This window comes from Chenopodium album, chromosome 2 (genome assembly GCF_948465745.1).
Source record: "Chenopodium album chromosome 2, dcCheAlbu1.1, whole genome shotgun sequence".
NCBI lineage: Eukaryota > Viridiplantae > Streptophyta > Magnoliopsida > Caryophyllales > Amaranthaceae > Chenopodium > Chenopodium album.
Window position 1 is genome coordinate 23024588 of NC_137835.1, and position 18574 is coordinate 23043161.

At 34.6% G+C, this 18574-nt stretch overlaps 2 protein-coding genes across 3 annotated transcripts; one reads left to right on the plus strand and one right to left on the minus strand.

Moving 5' to 3' along the window:
• The first annotated feature begins 4567 nt into the window (after window positions 1-4567).
• On the plus strand, window positions 4568-12284 carry LOC145597409 (UDP-arabinose 4-epimerase 1-like). 2 transcript variants are annotated; one of them, XM_081653570.1, is made up of 11 exons: window positions 4568-4755; window positions 5238-5353; window positions 5872-5996; window positions 6420-6533; window positions 6626-6733; window positions 7133-7224; window positions 8038-8179; window positions 8305-8402; window positions 9829-9958; window positions 10505-10649; window positions 11743-12284. In XM_081653570.1, exons 2-11 carry the CDS (start codon window positions 5293-5295, stop codon window positions 11982-11984), a joined length of 1257 nt encoding a protein of 418 aa, XP_081509696.1. In that variant the 5' UTR covers window positions 4568-4755; window positions 5238-5292; the 3' UTR covers window positions 11985-12284. The 2 variants fall into 2 exon arrangements, with proteins under 2 accessions (XP_081509696.1, XP_081509703.1); XM_081653577.1 differs by lacking the exon at window positions 4568-4755 and adding an exon at window positions 4809-5096.
• Window positions 12285-13763: 1479 nt separating this feature from the next.
• Window positions 13764-15716, minus strand: LOC145570613 (uncharacterized). Its single transcript, XM_081629745.1, has 2 exons — window positions 14519-15716; window positions 13764-13873 (listed from the first exon to the last, which is right to left on the minus strand). The coding sequence occupies exons 1-2, from the start codon at window positions 15714-15716 to the stop codon at window positions 13764-13766; spliced, it is 1308 nt and encodes a 435-aa protein (XP_081485871.1).
• Between the last annotated feature and the right edge of the window lie 2858 nt (window positions 15717-18574).

Below are 18574 nucleotides of genomic sequence, written 5' to 3' on the forward strand. Positions count from 1 at the left end.
TTTTAATGAACCCCTCCCTTATCTCTCTCCTCTTCCTTCTCTCTCCTCTCTCTGTTCTATCTCTCTCCTCTCTTTGCAAGCTCCATTATTGTTGACTATGGTAAAAAATAAGTAAGACCCATTGTTGAGTAGCAACAACTGTAGTCAACAACAATGGAGCTTGCACAAGTCATCCTCTACCACTGCTATTGCCACCGTCGGCGCCATCAGTAACTCCGGAACTTCATTAGAATCTAAAAAAAAATGAGAGCAGGGGTAGGCATTGTTCATGGAGGTCCCACTTTCACTTCTAGCGCCACCCATAGACCCTGCTACTTGCATCTCCAACAACTCTAAACAACAGCCTAACATTGCAGCAACCCACTGAAGCAACCCAGCCACACATGCCAACGCACATCGCACCAGCCGCAATACACAACATCCGCACCGCCAGCTTCACCCATCAACAACACCATAAATTTCACCAATTCGCCGCTTACAAACATTAATTCGCCACCAATTGCAACAATTTCGGCAGTGTAATTATATTCCAGAAATTTGGCAAGGAGCATCTTTAATCTTCGACCTATTGAAGACCTAGAAGGTGCGCCGCTAACAAAGAACGGTGTGCGACACCCAAAAAGACAGGGGAAGGGGGAGAGGGAGAGGTTGGCTGAAAAGGGGAAGTTAGGGGAAGGGGAGGGAGTAGCACAAAATTCGAGGGGTTACTGGAAGGGGACTTAGGCTGCTGGAAGGTCTTACAACAATGGAGCTAGCTTGCAGAGAGAGGAGAAAGATAGAACAGAGAGAGGAGAGAGAAGGAAGATGTAACACCCTAATAATTCTCTCTTAAAACCTGTAAATACCCTGAACAAAATCCAAGAGAATTATTGGCGTGCTACCGCCACGTGTTCAAACGTTAAGGCTTTTTCAGAAAATAGCAGCAGAAAACTAAATCAAGTATATATAAGTTTCAAAACCAACAACCAAAACCAAATTAAATCTTACATCTTGGAACCCTTAAGGCCCTTATTCAAAACCCCACAAAAGTAATAAATAAATAAAACCATAGTTTAAATAAATCCAAACTTATGAAAAGAAATAAACTGCGAATAATAACCAACTCTCTACTCAAAATCCCACAACCCTGATGCGAATGCTGCGTATGTAAGAACCTGTGGTTAATCTGCTCCCCAATATTACAAGTGTAAAAATTGGATCGTCATAGTGTCATTGAAAGGCGAAGGCCATGACAAAAGAAAGACACACACAAAAGCACGCAATCAGAAAAGCTGAGTACATACAAGCTGCGAAATAAAATAAGAAATCCATAACATGCTACTAATAATCAATCATCATGCATCATAAAAATTATAGACTCAACACACGACTCAACTATTTATATTACTAAGACTCCATTAATTAATAATAGGTAAATCATTATTTTTATTCATGGATTGCGCAATAGACAAGGTTGTCCAACCCATGCTCCATTTGGAACATCAATAAAAGAAAAACCCCATGCCTCCTTTCGGAAACATCAATAAACATCCAACGACCACGGGCGCGACTCTGTGACCGTAGTTAGTATGAGATTTCACCTAACTCCTAGTTTTGAAAATTATTTGAAATAAGAGACTCGTAGATCAGACGACCTCGAGAAAAGTACACGGCTAATACCCCGTGTACCGACTGTACCCCAACCCCTGATTGTTATTACTCCAGAAGTGCATCAATCCAGAGTTTTATTGCTCATCCATCTTGCACTTTACGTGATTTACAGGTTTAGACTTGGTGATGACTTATATGCAAACAATACAATCAATCCAATATCAATTCAATCAAGTAAACACAACTTGTTAGTTTAGATGAACTACTACGAGAGGGGGGGGGGGGGAGTGAATAGTAGTAGGTTCCAATCGTGGAACTCAAGCGAAAATAAACAATTAAAATGTAACGAAACTTAAAGCACACAACAAGTTTTACGAGGAAACCATCCAGTGCCTAACTGGAAGTAAAACCTCGGCCCTATTGGGACTTATAAACAAATTCCACTATAATAGGCAACTCTCCTAGTACAACCTATTACACAGACCTTTGCTTTGCAAGTTCCACCACGGACACTTGCCTCTATGATAGGACACCTCCTACCAGACCTAAGACACCTCTCGGGACCCTTTTTCTCCCTTAACCCAGGACACTTCCTAGGTGACCCAAGACACCTCTCAGGTTCCTTTCACTCACTGTGCAACCCAAGACACACTCGGGGTGACTAACTACCACTTGAATTTTTGAGAATTCAAACTCATACACTTGCGTGAATTTAAGAGAATTCACAATCTCACCCCAAAACCAATTACAACTCAAAGACACACTCTAACACATAAATGGAAAGCTACACATGAAACCCGAAATCAAAATGATAAAGCTTAAACCTTTGGCAAACTTACTCTTAAGCACTAAGTGGTTTTCACGCATAAAACTCTCATTTTGCTAAGCTGAAATACTTCTGTATTTTATAGGAGTTTCTCAGCTTTTCAAACTAAGGTTTTCGCACATAAGATAGATCAAACAGAAATCTGATCTTATCTTCTTTAAAACCAAAACCAAACAGATTTAATTTCGTTTTTCAGAAAACCAAATTTTATCAAATTCGTTTTTGTTAAAAGATAGAATTTTATGAAAAAGATAAAACCAAGTTAAACCAGATTTTAAAAGATAAAATCAATTAAATACTTTTTCATAAAACTTATAATTATCTTTTACGAATTAATTAGTTTGCCAAGCTTTATCTGATTTCTAATAAGTTCCATGCATATCTATCATTTAAATCCGTAATTACTTGCAAATTTCGTCAAATTAGAGGAGATCATGGTCGGGACGAGCTTTGAACAAAAATTTCGGACCATTTTGGGCCAAGTCTTCGTTGAAAAAGGTGTGCCAAACCAGATATTCCCGGTCCAAGAAAATCAGGCTTAAATTGGGCCGGCCTAAAAGTTTAATTAAAAAGTACGTATTTTTTAGGAACTACATAAACCTTTTTTTTTTTTTTTTTTTTTTTTTGTGAAACTTGGGGCGAGCCCGAATTTCGAGCCCAAAAATTCTTTCAAACCCGGGCATTTATGCCGCACAAGGCCTGACATGATCATAACTACATTAGTTTTGTTTGGGGCTAACATCGGTACAGTTTCAAATTAAAACCCTATGTACAATCACAATCATCAATCAATTAACCTATACTAAAAGCGAACCTAAATGACACTTGTCACAATCTCATTAACAGTTTTCCCGCCCATTTTAATTTCCGTTTTTACATAGATTTTTTAAGGAAATCATTTTATAATAATTTAAAATATCTTTCTTCCAATTAAAATTCTTAACAATTAGTCTTTTATTTGGTATTATTTTTGTAAAAAAAAAAAAGGTAATTATTATTAAACAATACTGCTATATATTATTGGGACCTATATTATTTTAGTCTTCGATAATACTATTAACTTTTTTTTCTACTAATTTTGTTACTTTTGCAATAATGTTTAATTCAATTAAAAATAAAATCATTTTTTAAGATATATATATATATATATACACACTTTATATATATATATACACTTTATTTTCTTCTCTTATAAGTCGTATCAATACTAACACAACATATGCGAGTACTATCCTTAGAATTTTTTTACAAAAAATAAAAACTTTAAAGTCCTCTTTTTTTTTTTTTTTTTTTTTTTTTTTTTTTTTTTTTAAATCAAGTTTAAGTGTCACTAATCTTGACACTTATAGAGTTACATACGTAGTATAAAATTAAAGTAATATTTATTTTTGAATTAGTATTATGAGTTTAATTTTTTTTTATAAAATTCAATACAATAACTCTTTATAAAATTTAATAATAACCGTGCATTGCACGGGACTTAAACTAGTGATTGTATATTAGACAATGAAATTAGTTTTAAGGTAAATTCCTAGTAATTCTTTTGCGCATGTGGTTGCTTTTGATTGTTTTTGCATAAAATTAGGTTTATTTTGGGATTAGATTTCGTAACAATTAAAGCCATCTCAATCTCACGAGAAAACTTTACCGACATACAAATTCATTGTGAATAGCAAACAATCATGGACATAAGTCTCATAACTTAACAATCTAAATATAAATTAAACTATCATTTCCTAACTTCTCACTCCAACTTTCCAAACCCTTAACCCTCAATTCATGCACACATTATATTGTAAGTTTGTAACTTCCAACATCGATACATCCCATAACTTTGCACCGATACACTCTACTCGTAGGCTCGTAGTTATTGTTATTCTATTCATCGGTGGCGTTGTATATGTTGTACGTACATGTGAGGTAAAGTAGAGTACTAGACAGACCAACATTAATAAATGAAACAAAACCTGAAAAAGTGAAATTTAAATAAAAAAAAAAAAAAAAAAAAAAAAAAAGTGGTACTAAAATTCCACAAAGTTAACGTAATTTATTTAACATTAAACGCGCTAACTTGACACTTGTTAACATCACGCACTCCGCTAACGCCGGACCATTTCTACTGTATATATTTTGACGAATCATAAATTCACAACACTCCTCTCACTTTCTCTCTCCTCTTTTTCATTCATAATCTTTGACCCCTACCATTCCAACTGCTTCTGTCAATTTCTGTACAATTTTTTTTATTGTATTAAATAAAATAAAATAAATAGATTACTATTTTTATTTATACCCTTCTTATTTTGATCGGTTGCTGTGACTTTGATATTTAAATTTGGGTATGATTTCACTTTCCCTTTTTGGGTTTTTTTAATTTGTTTTGTTAATTTTTTTTTGGGAGTTTGATAAGTTTGATTTTTCACATTTTTTTTGAAAATTTGAATGAATATCACTTTAGGGTTGTTTGATTTTTGATACTGCTGTTTCATGGGTGGCAGCGGCATGCATGTGTTAGGTTCAATTAATTTTGAAATTTCATTTGTCACTTTCCACTTATTGGGATCTTGCGCAATTATTTCTCAAATTGTCTCCTTTTTTCCCTACTTTTTCTGTCTTTATTTATCAATTTCTTATTGAAAGATTCATTCATTCATTCTCTAGAATTTGAAGATTTTTCTGGGTATTAAAATTTTGTACCTTTGATTTTATAAACTTGAATTTGGTTGGTAATGATTTTACTTTTAGATAGATATATGCAATTTTTAATCATGGGATTCTAATGATTTTGATGATGATTATGTTGGTTTTTTTTTTTTTGCAGATGATTAAATTTGGTTGATTATATACATTGTTAATTTGAAGTTGTTGTTATACAAATGCTCGGGTTTACCAGAGCACGAAATCAGTCCAGAAACGGTAGATCTTTGCCTGTTGCAGGTGGGGTTTTTTTTTTCATCTTCAATTTTATATTCTTGTTTTGGTGTATAAGTTGCCACGTAGTATTGCGTGCAATGATGTAGACGGGGTTTGATTCAATTGAAGTATTGTGCCGAGTCTTTAGCGAACTAAGCTAGTTGATATCCGACATTTTTTTTTTTGGTTAGTTGTGGCCCTGTATTTGTGTTGTGTGGAAGTTGTGCTTTTAGCTGATTGAAAAAGAAAGAAAGGGAAATATGGAAAGTGTGGAAAACTAACTAAAAGCTGATATTATTTTGGTGTATTTTTGAGATAAGTGTTGGATCTTGTTTTTTTGTAGCTTTTATTTTTCTTTCTTTCAAAGTTGAATTGTTTGTGTTTGTTGGATTTATAATGATGATTTTGGTGGTATTTTTTCGCGTGTTTTTAATGTCTCGAATTACATGGTGCTAAGATAGAAGGTTTACAGATTTATTGATGAAGTATCTGAATTGTATAATGTAGAGTTTTTATGTTATTTGTTTGCATTTGGCTTGTAGGCATGGATTACGCTGATCCGAAGCGGAAGGGTAATGTCGTAGGTAAAATAGTTATAGCTGCTGGGTTGATTGCATTTTGCCTTATTATGATCAAGCAATCTCCAACATTTAACAGCCCAAGCCAAGTAAGATTTCTACCGTAAAATTTTCATTTATACTTGTATATATATGTGTATGGGTTATAGGAGTGTTTGCATACAGACAAGATGGTATAGTTGTGACTTGTGAGTTGGTCTAAGCTTGATCGCGAAATATTTTTACTATTGCTGGTAATTTAAGGCTGATTGAAAGTATGAATCCTGGGCTGAATTATTTTGAAGACATAAATTTCGCTTCTTTCACATAATTATGACTTTGTTATGTAATTTTGCTTAAACTATTAAGCTGCATTTCATGGTAGTTGTGTCTCATTTGATTGACATTATATTATACTGCAAGGAAAGAAAGAATGTAGCTTATTCCTTATAGTGTTTTCTTGAATCTGGTGATGTTGAAGCAATCCTCTAATGTTCACATTTATTCACATTGTGTTTTCTTTTTCCCTTCAGTTTTCTCGTCGTGAAATGGGGGTCACTCATGTCCTGGTAACTGGGGGCGCTGGTTTTATTGGATCCCACGCAGCACTAAGACTTTTAAAAGACTCTTATCGCGTGACAATTGTGGTATCTTCTCCTTTTAATCACCCTTATTGTCCAGTTGTTCACTAGTCATTCAGTTCTTGAGGTTTACAAATAGATCGTTTTATAATGTGCAGGACAATCTTTCTCGAGGGAACCTGGCTGCTGTCAAGATTTTGCAACAAATGTTTCCAGAACCAGGAAGACTTCAGTTTGTATATGCTGATCTGGGAGATGCTACTGCTGTATCCTTATTGTGGCATGCCATTGTTTAGTTGTTTAACTTTCTTATATTCCTTTGTTCCTTCTCTATCAGAATTAGAAATCGATATTAAATGGAATGGACAATGTATTTTATATATTAGCAGTATGCTTCCACATAGTATCAATTTTCTATTTTATTTGTATTTTTACATCTTTCTACCCTGCTGCAACTTGCTAATAGTACATTCAACATAGTTCTGCTGAAAGAAATGTGATTTAAGCACTATCCACGAGCCTCCTGTTTGGCACTTTAGTGCATCTTCATTTTACTGATTTTCTACAGACTTATATCATTCTCTTTTGACCTATCTCATTTCCAAACGGTAATTTTGGCAGAGTTAGTCTTTATCCTCCATTATTTTCCTTAATGTAAATGCCAGGTAAACAAACTTTTTTCCGAAAATGCTTTTGATGCTGTGATGCATTTCGCTGCTGTTGCTTATGTTGGAGAGAGCACTCTTGACCCTCTTAGGTAAGCTTTATTTTAGCTTTGTTTGAATGTTTCTATGGAGTTTTGGGTAACAGTAGTATCATACTATTTTATTGTTTCGGATACGTTTATTGTTTTAGCTTTTAAACTTAGTTTTAAGAGTGATTACAGTTGCTGACAGTCGACATTGAAATGAAATGTAACAAATTGTTTTATTGGTATAAATTGTTGTGTTAAATACATTCTTCCTTACATTACCTTTTTTTAATTTAGCAATTTGAATTTATGATTGATTGATTGATAGAGATGGCTTAGTGAAATCCAATAGCTTAGTTTTGAATGGATCTTTCCAGGATTGACTTCGTGATTAACCATGTGAATATGTACTGCTATGTTACTTGGACTCGGATGAAGTGTCAAATTAGACACGGGTGTCCAAGCATCGGACTCACCCATTTTCTTGAAAAAAGTTGTGTTTTTAGTTGAAAATGAAGTGTCCAAGTGTCGGTGTCGGTGTCCGACATGTGTCGTGTCGACACAGACACGTGAGGTAAATGAAAGAGTCCGAGTAACATAGATTTACTGTGTTGTATCTAAAGTTTGTTTCACATATCTGAGAGAAGACCTTGCCTCTGTACTTAAAGAGATTCCAGAGGAATCTTTATTGGTTTAATGCATATGCTTAATGGATCCTGCTTAAACTTGCTGGTTAAGTAATTTGCGGTCAATTGAAATATCAAACCACTCACAATATCTTTGCCAGTCATATGTTTGATGTAATATTTTCTAGTATTAGTCCATGTCTTAAAAGGTTATTAATGTTTCCATGTACAATCAATTTTTGTTGTTGTTCAGATATTATCACAATATTACATCAAATACCTTGGTAGTATTGAAGGCAATGGTAAAGCATGAAGTACGTACTTTGATATATTCAAGTACATGTGCAACATATGGTGAGCCTGAGAAGATGCCCATAACAGAGGAAACTCCTCAGGTTAGAGCCTGTTGAAAATTCCCTTTCTTTTTCATCAGTCTACTTGCTATGTACTTTTTTGGGTAGAAAGTCATACTGTCAAAAGCTATTGGCTCTGTCCTCAATTTACTCTGTTGCTGTTTCAGGTTCCTATTAACCCATATGGTAAGGCTAAGAAGATGTCAGAAGATATTATTTTGGATCTCACTAAGCCAAACAAGGACATGGCAGTTATGATATTAAGGTAAGTCTTCTATCTGAACTAACAGGAATTAGCCTTAAGCATTTCCATTGTATTACAAGTTATGTCTACCTGAAACTAAAACCTGTATGCATAATGGAGTATTGTGTACAGAGCTTAATCTCAGTTAAAGTATCTGAAATTTAGTATCACAAGATACAAAGTGATAATAAGGTGTAAACTGTAAATAATATGGAATATTTTTAGTTTAAGAAATAGAGTAATTCCTATTATTTTACTTCTTCCCTAGTCTGCTTTACATTTAAATAAATACTGTCACCGTCCTAGTTTTTTTGTATTTTATCTGATTAGGGTCGCCCTTTTTTACTAGCCTGTAGAGGTCTAGTGTGTTTTTTTTTTCTTCTCTTTTTCTCTTTTTTCCCCTCTTACTCAGTTTCACTGAACTTAGAACATTTTTTCTACCAAGCATTTCTCTATTCTGATGCATCTGATGGCAGCTGGAAGTATAATAATTTCATTGTTCTGAAATATTACTTCTTTGCAACATCCTACTTTCTAAGAGGACATCTCTATTGAATTTCCAAAGTACTTACTTTCTTAGCTCTAAATTTACCTGGTTATCAACAGGGTCTTTATTAATAATAGGTAAATAAAGCTCTTTGTGAACATATTTTGTTAACTAAGGGCAACTAAAAAACTTGGGGAAGTTTGCAAAGCTTTAATCATTAACTAATTAATGTAATTTATACACGACTTTTAAACACTGAGGTCAGGGAGCTGGATCTATTAGCAACCTGATTGGAATGCATGATCCTTGTCATGGTATCATTTTCACCTTTTGTGTGCTGCTGAACACTTAGGCATCACCCTTGGATCACAATAAAAGGCTTAGAGCACTTATCCTCACCTTACCCTACTACAATTCCTATGTTATCCCATCCAATGGTTATATGCTCATGCCAAATGTGCGTTTTCTATCAGCTATCTGGCAATGATTGGCCTCTTTTGCTCCTTTTGTTGGCCCTTTTTAACATCTTGATTAACACTGCTTTCTTCCATGGGATTGGGAGAGGTAGTCATGAAACCGGGCTAGAAGTTCCCTAGAGGCCAAGAATGGTACTTATTTTGTCTTGTATATTGTGAAATTTATATTTCATATTTGTTTTTTAGCGTGTTCTTTGGGTCTAGACTGTAGACTTCTTCAACTTGCACATGGAAATTGTACATGCATTGAAAATAATCTCTGAAAGTAATTTCAAAATTTTCCTGTGCTCTAGTAGGTAGGATTTTTCTTTCTAGGGTCCACTTTTGTATGTGACAAACATCGTCTGGTCTATGCATTGCTGATACGAGTCATCACAGTACATACTATGCTTTGTGCTTTTGGATGTTTGCACAAGTTTCAAGCCATTTTGTTCAATCTGTCTACATGATTTTTCTAACTTGGATCTTGTTTCTGTATGTTTAGATATTTTAACGTCATTGGGTCAGATCCTGATGGAAGATTGGGGGAGGCTCCTAGACCTGAGTTGCGTGAGCATGGACGCATTTCAGGTGCATGTTTTGATGCAGCTCGTGGAATTACTCAAGGACTGAAGGTATGCATGTATATGTATTCTTTATGTATGCATATTGTGTACTGTTATTTAATCTTTCATGATATCTGTCTGTGAATATGGATGGTATTATTTTGTGGAAAATCTTTAAAAATTGTCTAAAAGTTACAACTCTGATATTGTCGTTCTTCTGTTCTACAATTGAATGTAGTCTACTATTCTGCATGCTTTGGAAAATCTCTTCTCTTTTCTCCAACCAGATTTGATCGTGTTAATTTAAGTTGTCCTCTACATGTTTTTTAATCAGCGATCTAAGCACACGTTCTCGTATGAATAAGTACTAGTAGACTTTCGTATTTATGGTCCTACCCTTAGCTTTTGGCTGGGGAGCACTTTCATGAGGGAATGTTCAGTGGCCGCTGAGCAGCTTCTTTTCTTTTCTGTGTTTGCAAGCTCTAATTCCCTGATTTGTGGCACTGTTAATCTCTAAAAGACGAAAGACACTGATACTACATTTCTTATCATCTTCTGATGAACTTAATTCTTGCAGTTATAGCCATATATTTATGTCAGATATTGATTATACAGGTTAGAGGAACTGATTACAAAACACCAGATGGCACTTGTATACGAGATTACATTGATGTGACGGATCTGGTTGATGCTCATGTCAAAGCTCTTGAAAAGGCAATGCCAGGCAAGGTTGGAATCTACAATGTTGGAACAGGAAAAGGTAATGTGTTGATATTTAATTGTGATTGGAAATTGTCAGATTCCACCTATTAAAATTGGGTTTTTGTCAAAAATTCCTCTCAATTTATATTGTAAGAAGACACCTTATATATATATATATATATATATATATATATATATATATATATATATATATATATTTCAAACACCTTTAACTGGATTTCACCCTTTGACTCACTATTTTCAGCTTTGACTCCGCTCAAACTCTCATTTTCTTTCATTTCTTGGCTGTACCACCTCCTCCTCTTCCCTCTCCACAACCTCTCATTTTCTTTCGTTTCTTGGCTGTACCACCTCCTCCTCTTCCCTCTCCACTGCCATTATGTCTTCTCCACCTTTGTATCCATCATCCTTCTCCCTGCCTCCTTTCTCTTCTCTTCTCTTCTTTTCTAATCTTTGTCTATCTCTTAATTCCAGTTGTTTGGTGAGTTTTTCTTGATGATTGAGGTTGATTTTAGGGTAAATGATACAGTTTTCAAGTTGTTAAAAGTTGTTTTGGCCTTTTGGGGGTGGGTGGACATGAATTTGAAGTAGATGAGGTGCTGTTTAGGGAAGTTATGGTTTTTAGTGGGTGATTTTTGGGGGAGGGTGGTGGTTATGGAGGTAATTGAGTGGTTTAGAGGGTGGTGGGTTTCCGTTGGTGGGTGATTGGTTTCGGTGGTGTTTGTTGGTTTTGAGAATTTGAGGGAGTTGGGTGGATTTTGGCAAGGTTCCATGGGGGCACCTTTGGTCGGTTGGGTGATAAAGATGGGTATTTTTGGTGCATGGCACATGGGTGCTTAATACCGGAAAAGGAAATTCTATGTCGAAATCAGGCATATAAGGTGCTAATTCAAAAAATTAAAAAAATATATATAAATTGAAAGATGTATTCTAAAAGGTGGCTTCTTACGCAAAATAAAAAATTGAAAGATGTATTTTGAAAGGTGGTTTTTTTTGACAAAATTTCGTTTTGAATTTTTCTTGTTGGAGTTTTTGTAGGATCCATTGGGGGAGGTTAATTAGCTTTTTTGACCTAAAATTTCTTATTGAAGTTTATCAGTAGTAACTTGCATCTGATCTTGTATTACCAGGTAGTTCTGTCAAAGAATTTGTGGAGGCTTGTAAGAAGGCGACTGGGGTAGACATAAAGGTTGATTATCTTCCTCGCCGCCCAGGTGATTACGCTGAAGTTTACAGCGACCCAACAAAGATTAGGGAAGAGCTGAACTGGACAGCAAGGCATACAAATCTCCAAGAGAGTTTGGAGACAGCATGGAGATGGCAGAAGACTCATCGAAATGGCTACGGACCTGCACTATCAACAGCTATATAAATGGGTGTACCCTGCATTAGGATGCCGTTAAAGCTAATGTAGACCCTGTTTTCAGATGCATAGCCCCTGACTAGTGATTGTAGGAGAAGAGGGTGGTTAAATTCGAGGGTTATAGGTATTTATTCATTATTATTATTGTTAAAAGTTATACTTATTGAGTAGGATAGTTATTGTAGGAAGCAATAATTCATTTGTTACATCATGTCGTTGCCCAATTAGATGTATAATTATATACAATAATCATCCCAGTGGGAGCTCTTCTTGATAATGAATTATTTTGGGCTCAGGCCATTAGATTCACACTGAACTGCAATCGGCCCTTTCCCTGCAACAACTTTCGACTAATTTTAATACTGAACTGTTTTGCTTTCATAAGATCAATGGTGTAAGTATTTTCATGTGTAATTAAAATTTGCTTGTACTCCGAGGCATTTCAAAGGGAGGAAAGTTATGTACATAACAGGGGCATAATGGTAACTTAGTATAACAAAAAGGTTATGAGACCAACACTTCAGTTTTCAGGATTTAATTGTACCACTATAGTCATTTTAATACCATTACAACTACAATTATACCATTACACTCCAATGGCCTAATTTCACAATCTAGTGGTACATATATTAGCTTCAAATGTATACCATTGTAACAATCGTTAATGTAATTTTAAACTATTTACATCACTATTATAATAATAATAATAATGATACAATTCACACCTCATGTTATGTACTAACAAATACATAACATTCCTCCATTTCTACTTACTTCTTGTAGTCCGTAGCCATGTTATTTTATGTTTATAAACTTTCATAAAAAGATTGCAAAACTTCCAGTTTTTCAGATAGGCTAGGCGACCACGTCCAGGATTTTTTTTTTAAAAAAAACAATTACAAGGCAATCTCACCAAAGAAGTCAGGAAATGTAATTCTTCTCATCTTCTGTCACTGCTTCCACGTACCAATCTAGTGCCCTCTACATTAATATGCAATCTTTACGCTCAGTAGTCCCTATTTCATTTGTTCTTTTGAACAATTGCCTTTCATGTTCTACATAGCAAAGAAAAGACATGTTGCCAGATAAATCTAATCTACTGCGCAACAGGTGAACATATCCAATTTGATCTTATCTAAGATAGTTGATGCATGATTGCTTTAAGCGTTTAAGATGTAAGAGTAACTGGGTTTAGTGGTTTTCACCAGAAGTTCAAAAGCAATAAAGCATCATCATATATTTTGGGGCAAAGGATTATAGAACCTTAGGTTCTTCTCATAGCCAAGAGTAGGTCTAGGAATAGTACAGCCGATACAAAGATTAAATTTGCTAGCAGCTTCTTGAATTTATGTGATCACCTGTCGGACATGCCCCTGGAATTTTCTGTGGATGGCAGAGTGCTTGGATAGCCACCAGGCAGTCCATCTTGACAATCAAAGTACAAACATTATTATGTATCAACAGCGTTCCTAACAATCTTCCTATACTTGCCATGATTTTATGCATGATTGATATGACAGCAAGAATGTCAGCTATATATGCTTAAGGTAACAACAGATTGAACATTAAAAATGTGATTATAGCAGGGAAATAATTTAGATAAAACATGGTTATTGCAGGCAATAATTTAGATACAGCAACAAAACCATACACATGTTTCTACAAAAACCCGCAAATTCAATTGGCTTAGCATGAAATAAGTCGCACCTGAATATGCAAAATACAATTAATGACAAAATTCAATAAGCAAAGCATCATACATTGCAAAGGAAGAGTAAACTGAAAAAATTAGTTTAAATTCCAACGCTGAGTTATCAGGAATTCATCAGATATAATACCAGACTGCAAATGAGTAAAGAAGCTTAGGTTCTTCTCATAGCCGAGAGTAGGAGGCAAGCCTGAAAGTACAGCATTTCTAGGAACGTTATAGCAGATACATAGATCAAATTTTCTAGCAGCGCCTTGAGTTTCTATGATCGAACCTTACCAGCATGCCTTTGGAAGTTTTGTGGCTGGCAGAGTGTGACAATTACAAAGTCCAAACATCATATTATGTCCCGTCAAAAAAAAAAAACATCATATTATGATGACAATCTTCCCATCACACCATGATTTATGCATGAGTGATATGGCAGCAAGAATGGCAGCTATATGCTTAAGGTAACAAACTAACAACAGATTGAACATTAAAAACATAATTATTGCAGCAGCAGGGTAATAATTTAGATTCAGCAGCAAAACCACACATACGTTTCTACAAAACCCCGTGAATTCGGTAGGCTTAGCATAGATGACAAAATTCAAAAATAAGAAAAGCATCATACATAGCAAAGGAAGAGTAAACTGAAAAAATTACTTTAAATACCAACAGTATCAGGGATTCATCAGATATAATACCATACAATTTTTTGTCAGCACGTCACATATTTCAGCTTATATCTAACACTAGGTTCTATTGATATTGCATCGGTTTAAAATATCAAAATTGACATTCTTTTCTAAACAAAAGCTATTACAAAAGAAGGAACATCCACGTTATGCACCTCCAACTTCTGGTTTCAAAACCTCAATCACATTTGCCACAGAGCAACAAAATCTCCCTTCAGAAACCAAAGAGCTCACTACCCCTTCAACTGCTTTCAGCACCTCATGAAACTCCGAATGCAAAGCCAATGAAGAGAAGTGCTCATCGACAACCAAACCAAACGCCTTCACAACATCTTCAACCCTCGGCACCCATTGACACAAGTTCAATCCCAATGTAGTAGCGGCCTTAGGACACGGACCAACATGAGGAAACCTCTCATACTTGTGCAACCACTTCCCTAAATACCTAACAAAATTCAACACTTCCTCAGCATTAAGCTTACTCAATGCACTCGAAAACACCACTTCATCAACATTCGACGATGACAACAAAAAATGCAAACATAACTCTGCCTGCGAAAACTGATCATAGGCAACCATAAGTAGCAATGTAGCATCCTTTGCCAACCCCATTTTTTTCCCACTCAACTTCTTATCACCCACTTTTTCAATAGCAGCAGTAGCCTCACTCTCCCACTCACTCATAACACTAACCATGTTCAAACACCCTTCTTTCGAAGGCGAAAGAAAGCATTTCAAAGCCCTACCCAAATCAGCAGACTCTAAATCATCAAAATACCTTAAACACAAACACACCAATTCTGACCGCCCCTTCGTAACCAAGTTATACAGCAAATCGGACCGAACCCCGTGATCAACGATAAACTTGTTGATGATTAATGTTTCCAAAATCATCCAATTACCCAAAATCAAACAACCCTCAATCATCAACCCCATTACATCCCTCCCAACAAAAGCCCCGAGCTTTTCAACCAATTTACAACAATACCCTTCACCATTTTCATCACTATCTTTCTTCGAAACCAACCCATCTAAACCCCCAAATTTAATAACCCCAATTTGTTCAAGAAAAGAAATAAGCAATTTAACAAATGAAGCAGATGAAAGAGATTGAGGAGATTTGATCTTACGCTTGAGTTTCTTGAAGAAAGTGGAAGTTAATTCGATAAGCTTGGCATCAGGTTGAGAGATTTCGAACCCAGATAATGGCTGCAAAAGAGAAAGAGGATTTTCAGAGTTAGGTTTGAGATTAGGGATGATGGATTCAGCGCTGAGATTGAAGGGGTAATTGAGAGGTTCGTTAATGGATTGTTGGAGGTTTGAAGCTCCGAGAATTTGCTCAAGCACAGTCATGGCGGCCGACGAAGGAGATTCAGGAGGAAGGAAGAAAAATGGGGTTTAAAGGGTTTAACTACTTGTGATAGATGACCACCCCGCATAATATGTGACCGGTTACAAACTCTTAAATAGACCTATTTCACATTAATTTATTATGAACCACTATAGTTGTTTTATCCCTAATCCTTTAAAAAGTGAGAACTTCTCCAAATGAAAGGAATAGTGATATGAGTCACAAGTCAATGAAATTTCACTATTCCTAAGTTGCAAAATGGGAGAGTTTGACCAACTTGCATTTCAATGTCATTCCATTCTCATTTTGTGACATTTGGTGACTTGGCAAATTTATGTTGAGCTATCAACTTGCTTGGCAATGAACAATGGTTAATACTCACTATTGCGATTATGTTCGTTTATTTATTGCATAAGTTTGATTTGTTTAGGATATTGTAATTAGGGATTTATAATCAAGTTTAATAATCACTGTTAGCATGAACAATTATTTATTTAATTTAATTTTGTTAATGTTAATTTATAATGCTCAGTATTATTCATTTGTACTCACTATTATTCATTTATTTATTGCATAAGTTTAATTGTTCATGATATTGTGATGAAGGATTCATAATCACGTTTAATACTCACTGCTAAAATGGATTATTACTACTTGTTTAGTTGTTCATGACATTGCGATTAAGGATTCGTAATGAAGTTTAATACTCACTGTTAAAATGGATTATTACTACTTGTTTAATTGTTCATGACATTGCGATTTAGGATAATCAAGTTTAATACTCACTGTTAAAATGGATTATTAATCTAAATTGATGAAATAAAATTGCACACTACTTGTTTAATTGTTCAGGACATTGTGATTAAGGATTCGTAATCAAGTTTACTACTCATTATTAAAATGGATTGTTAGTGTAAATTGATGAAATAAAATTACACACTACTTGAATTACAAAGTATAATTGTTCAGATCTTTGGTGAACTAAAATCATACCTTATTTGAACTGTAAACTTAATAGAGTGATCATTTCCATCAAGATAATTAGGGTTCATTAATCAAGATCATTTGTATTTTAATTTTAATTTTAATTTTAGCGCATAAATGTGAATGAATTTGGGCTGATCAATTTCATTTTCGCTTAGGAGTGAGTAATTAGTATTAGTACGCAAAAATGAGACCAAATTTGTAATGATCATTTCTTTGATTGGGTAATTAATTTACAATTAGTAGATAGGTTAGAAATGTGTAATTGCTTGATTAGGCATTAAAGGGAATTTAGTGTCTGATTTTTGCTTGATTATATTTGTGCAGGTAAAATGGGTATTAAATTAAATTATAGAAATTATAGAATATGGTGGAGGGTACATTTAGGATGGCTGCTTAATGCTAGGGTGGCTTGCCCATACCTCAACTGTTCACTAAACAGTGAGAGGCTTTCCTTGTTTGGTGCGAGCTTGTCTTACTTAGTACATTTGTGTACAAGTTTAATACAATTTTTTATAAAGGCCCCTTTGCAGTGTACCTTGCCATCTTCTTCTATATATACCTTGGTTTTATTAAGAAGCTTTGTATGGTTTTTTCTTCTTCTTATTGGTTTTCTTTGGTATGGTTCTATTCTAAGCTTTTATATTTATCATAAATAATAAATAATAAATAAATAATAATAATAATTACAGCACATAGAAAATCTTTGAAATAATGTGGTGGGTTGTATTGCAATGAAGCTGATTAGCAGTGCCAATTTTGGTTCATTGTTATGTAATGCAGCTTCAAAAAATGAACTTGATTATTGAACTTGAATAACACGTGACCTGGACATTCTGGACAGCATTCGATGTGCTACAAAGATTGGACTTTCTTTTGAAATTATGCTTTGGGAATAATAATTTTCTTTTAATGCTGGTGGTCATTGTTCATGTTTTTATTTTGTTGTGATGTGGAGTAATAAGTCTTGGGTTTCACTTGAATTGTTGTTTCATGGTTGTATTGTTGTGTTGGTTTTTTCCATAGCTCTATGTTGAAGGATTTTATTTATTATCTATGAATAATCTTATTGAAGGATTTTTCTCTGATTTATTGTTTTCCCAATTCTTATTGAAGGATTTTCCTCTGATTTATTGTTTTCCCAATTCTTAGGAGAATCTGTTTCTTATAATACTATGATGCCTCTCAATTTAGTTGTGTTGGTGTGTTTAATTTTCTATGTGGTAAAAAAAAACAAATCATGTGTTGCTTGATTCTGCTATTTTCCTAACAACTAATTCTTCTCTTTCATTGTACTTGTAGCTTTGTCATAGGGTATAATTGAGCGCAATCAGGTTGATCAAACGTGTTCTGAGTCTGCTGGTATGTTATTATCTTAAGATTCATTATTATTATATTTTATATTACGGGTAAAGTGTGATATTGGTTGCTGTTAGTTGCTAGCTTTGTTCTGCAATTGTATGCTATTACATAGAAATCTTTTTTAAGGCATGATAATTATAGTATACTGAATATCTTTGTCCCATGTGTTGATCAATATTTCTTATGTTTTTAGAGACATATTTATTAGCATACGAAAAAACTATACTAATTAGAGTTGATTAAGGCTGTGATATTGATGGAGAATATGGTATTAGTAATATGAGTTGGAAGTTTAACATGCTGCATGACCAGTATACCTTAGTTTATTGACCTTGCTCAACTAAATACCTTAGAGGTAGGAAGAGTATTTTTGCTGTGCATACTAGGTGCTGAAAAATCATCATAAACAAATCCCTGTGGTTTATTACGTTACACAGGTTAAGGCGTCAATGACTGCAACAATTGCCATTCCTCTTCAGCCATTGCTGGAACAGATTACTAATTGCATAGGCCT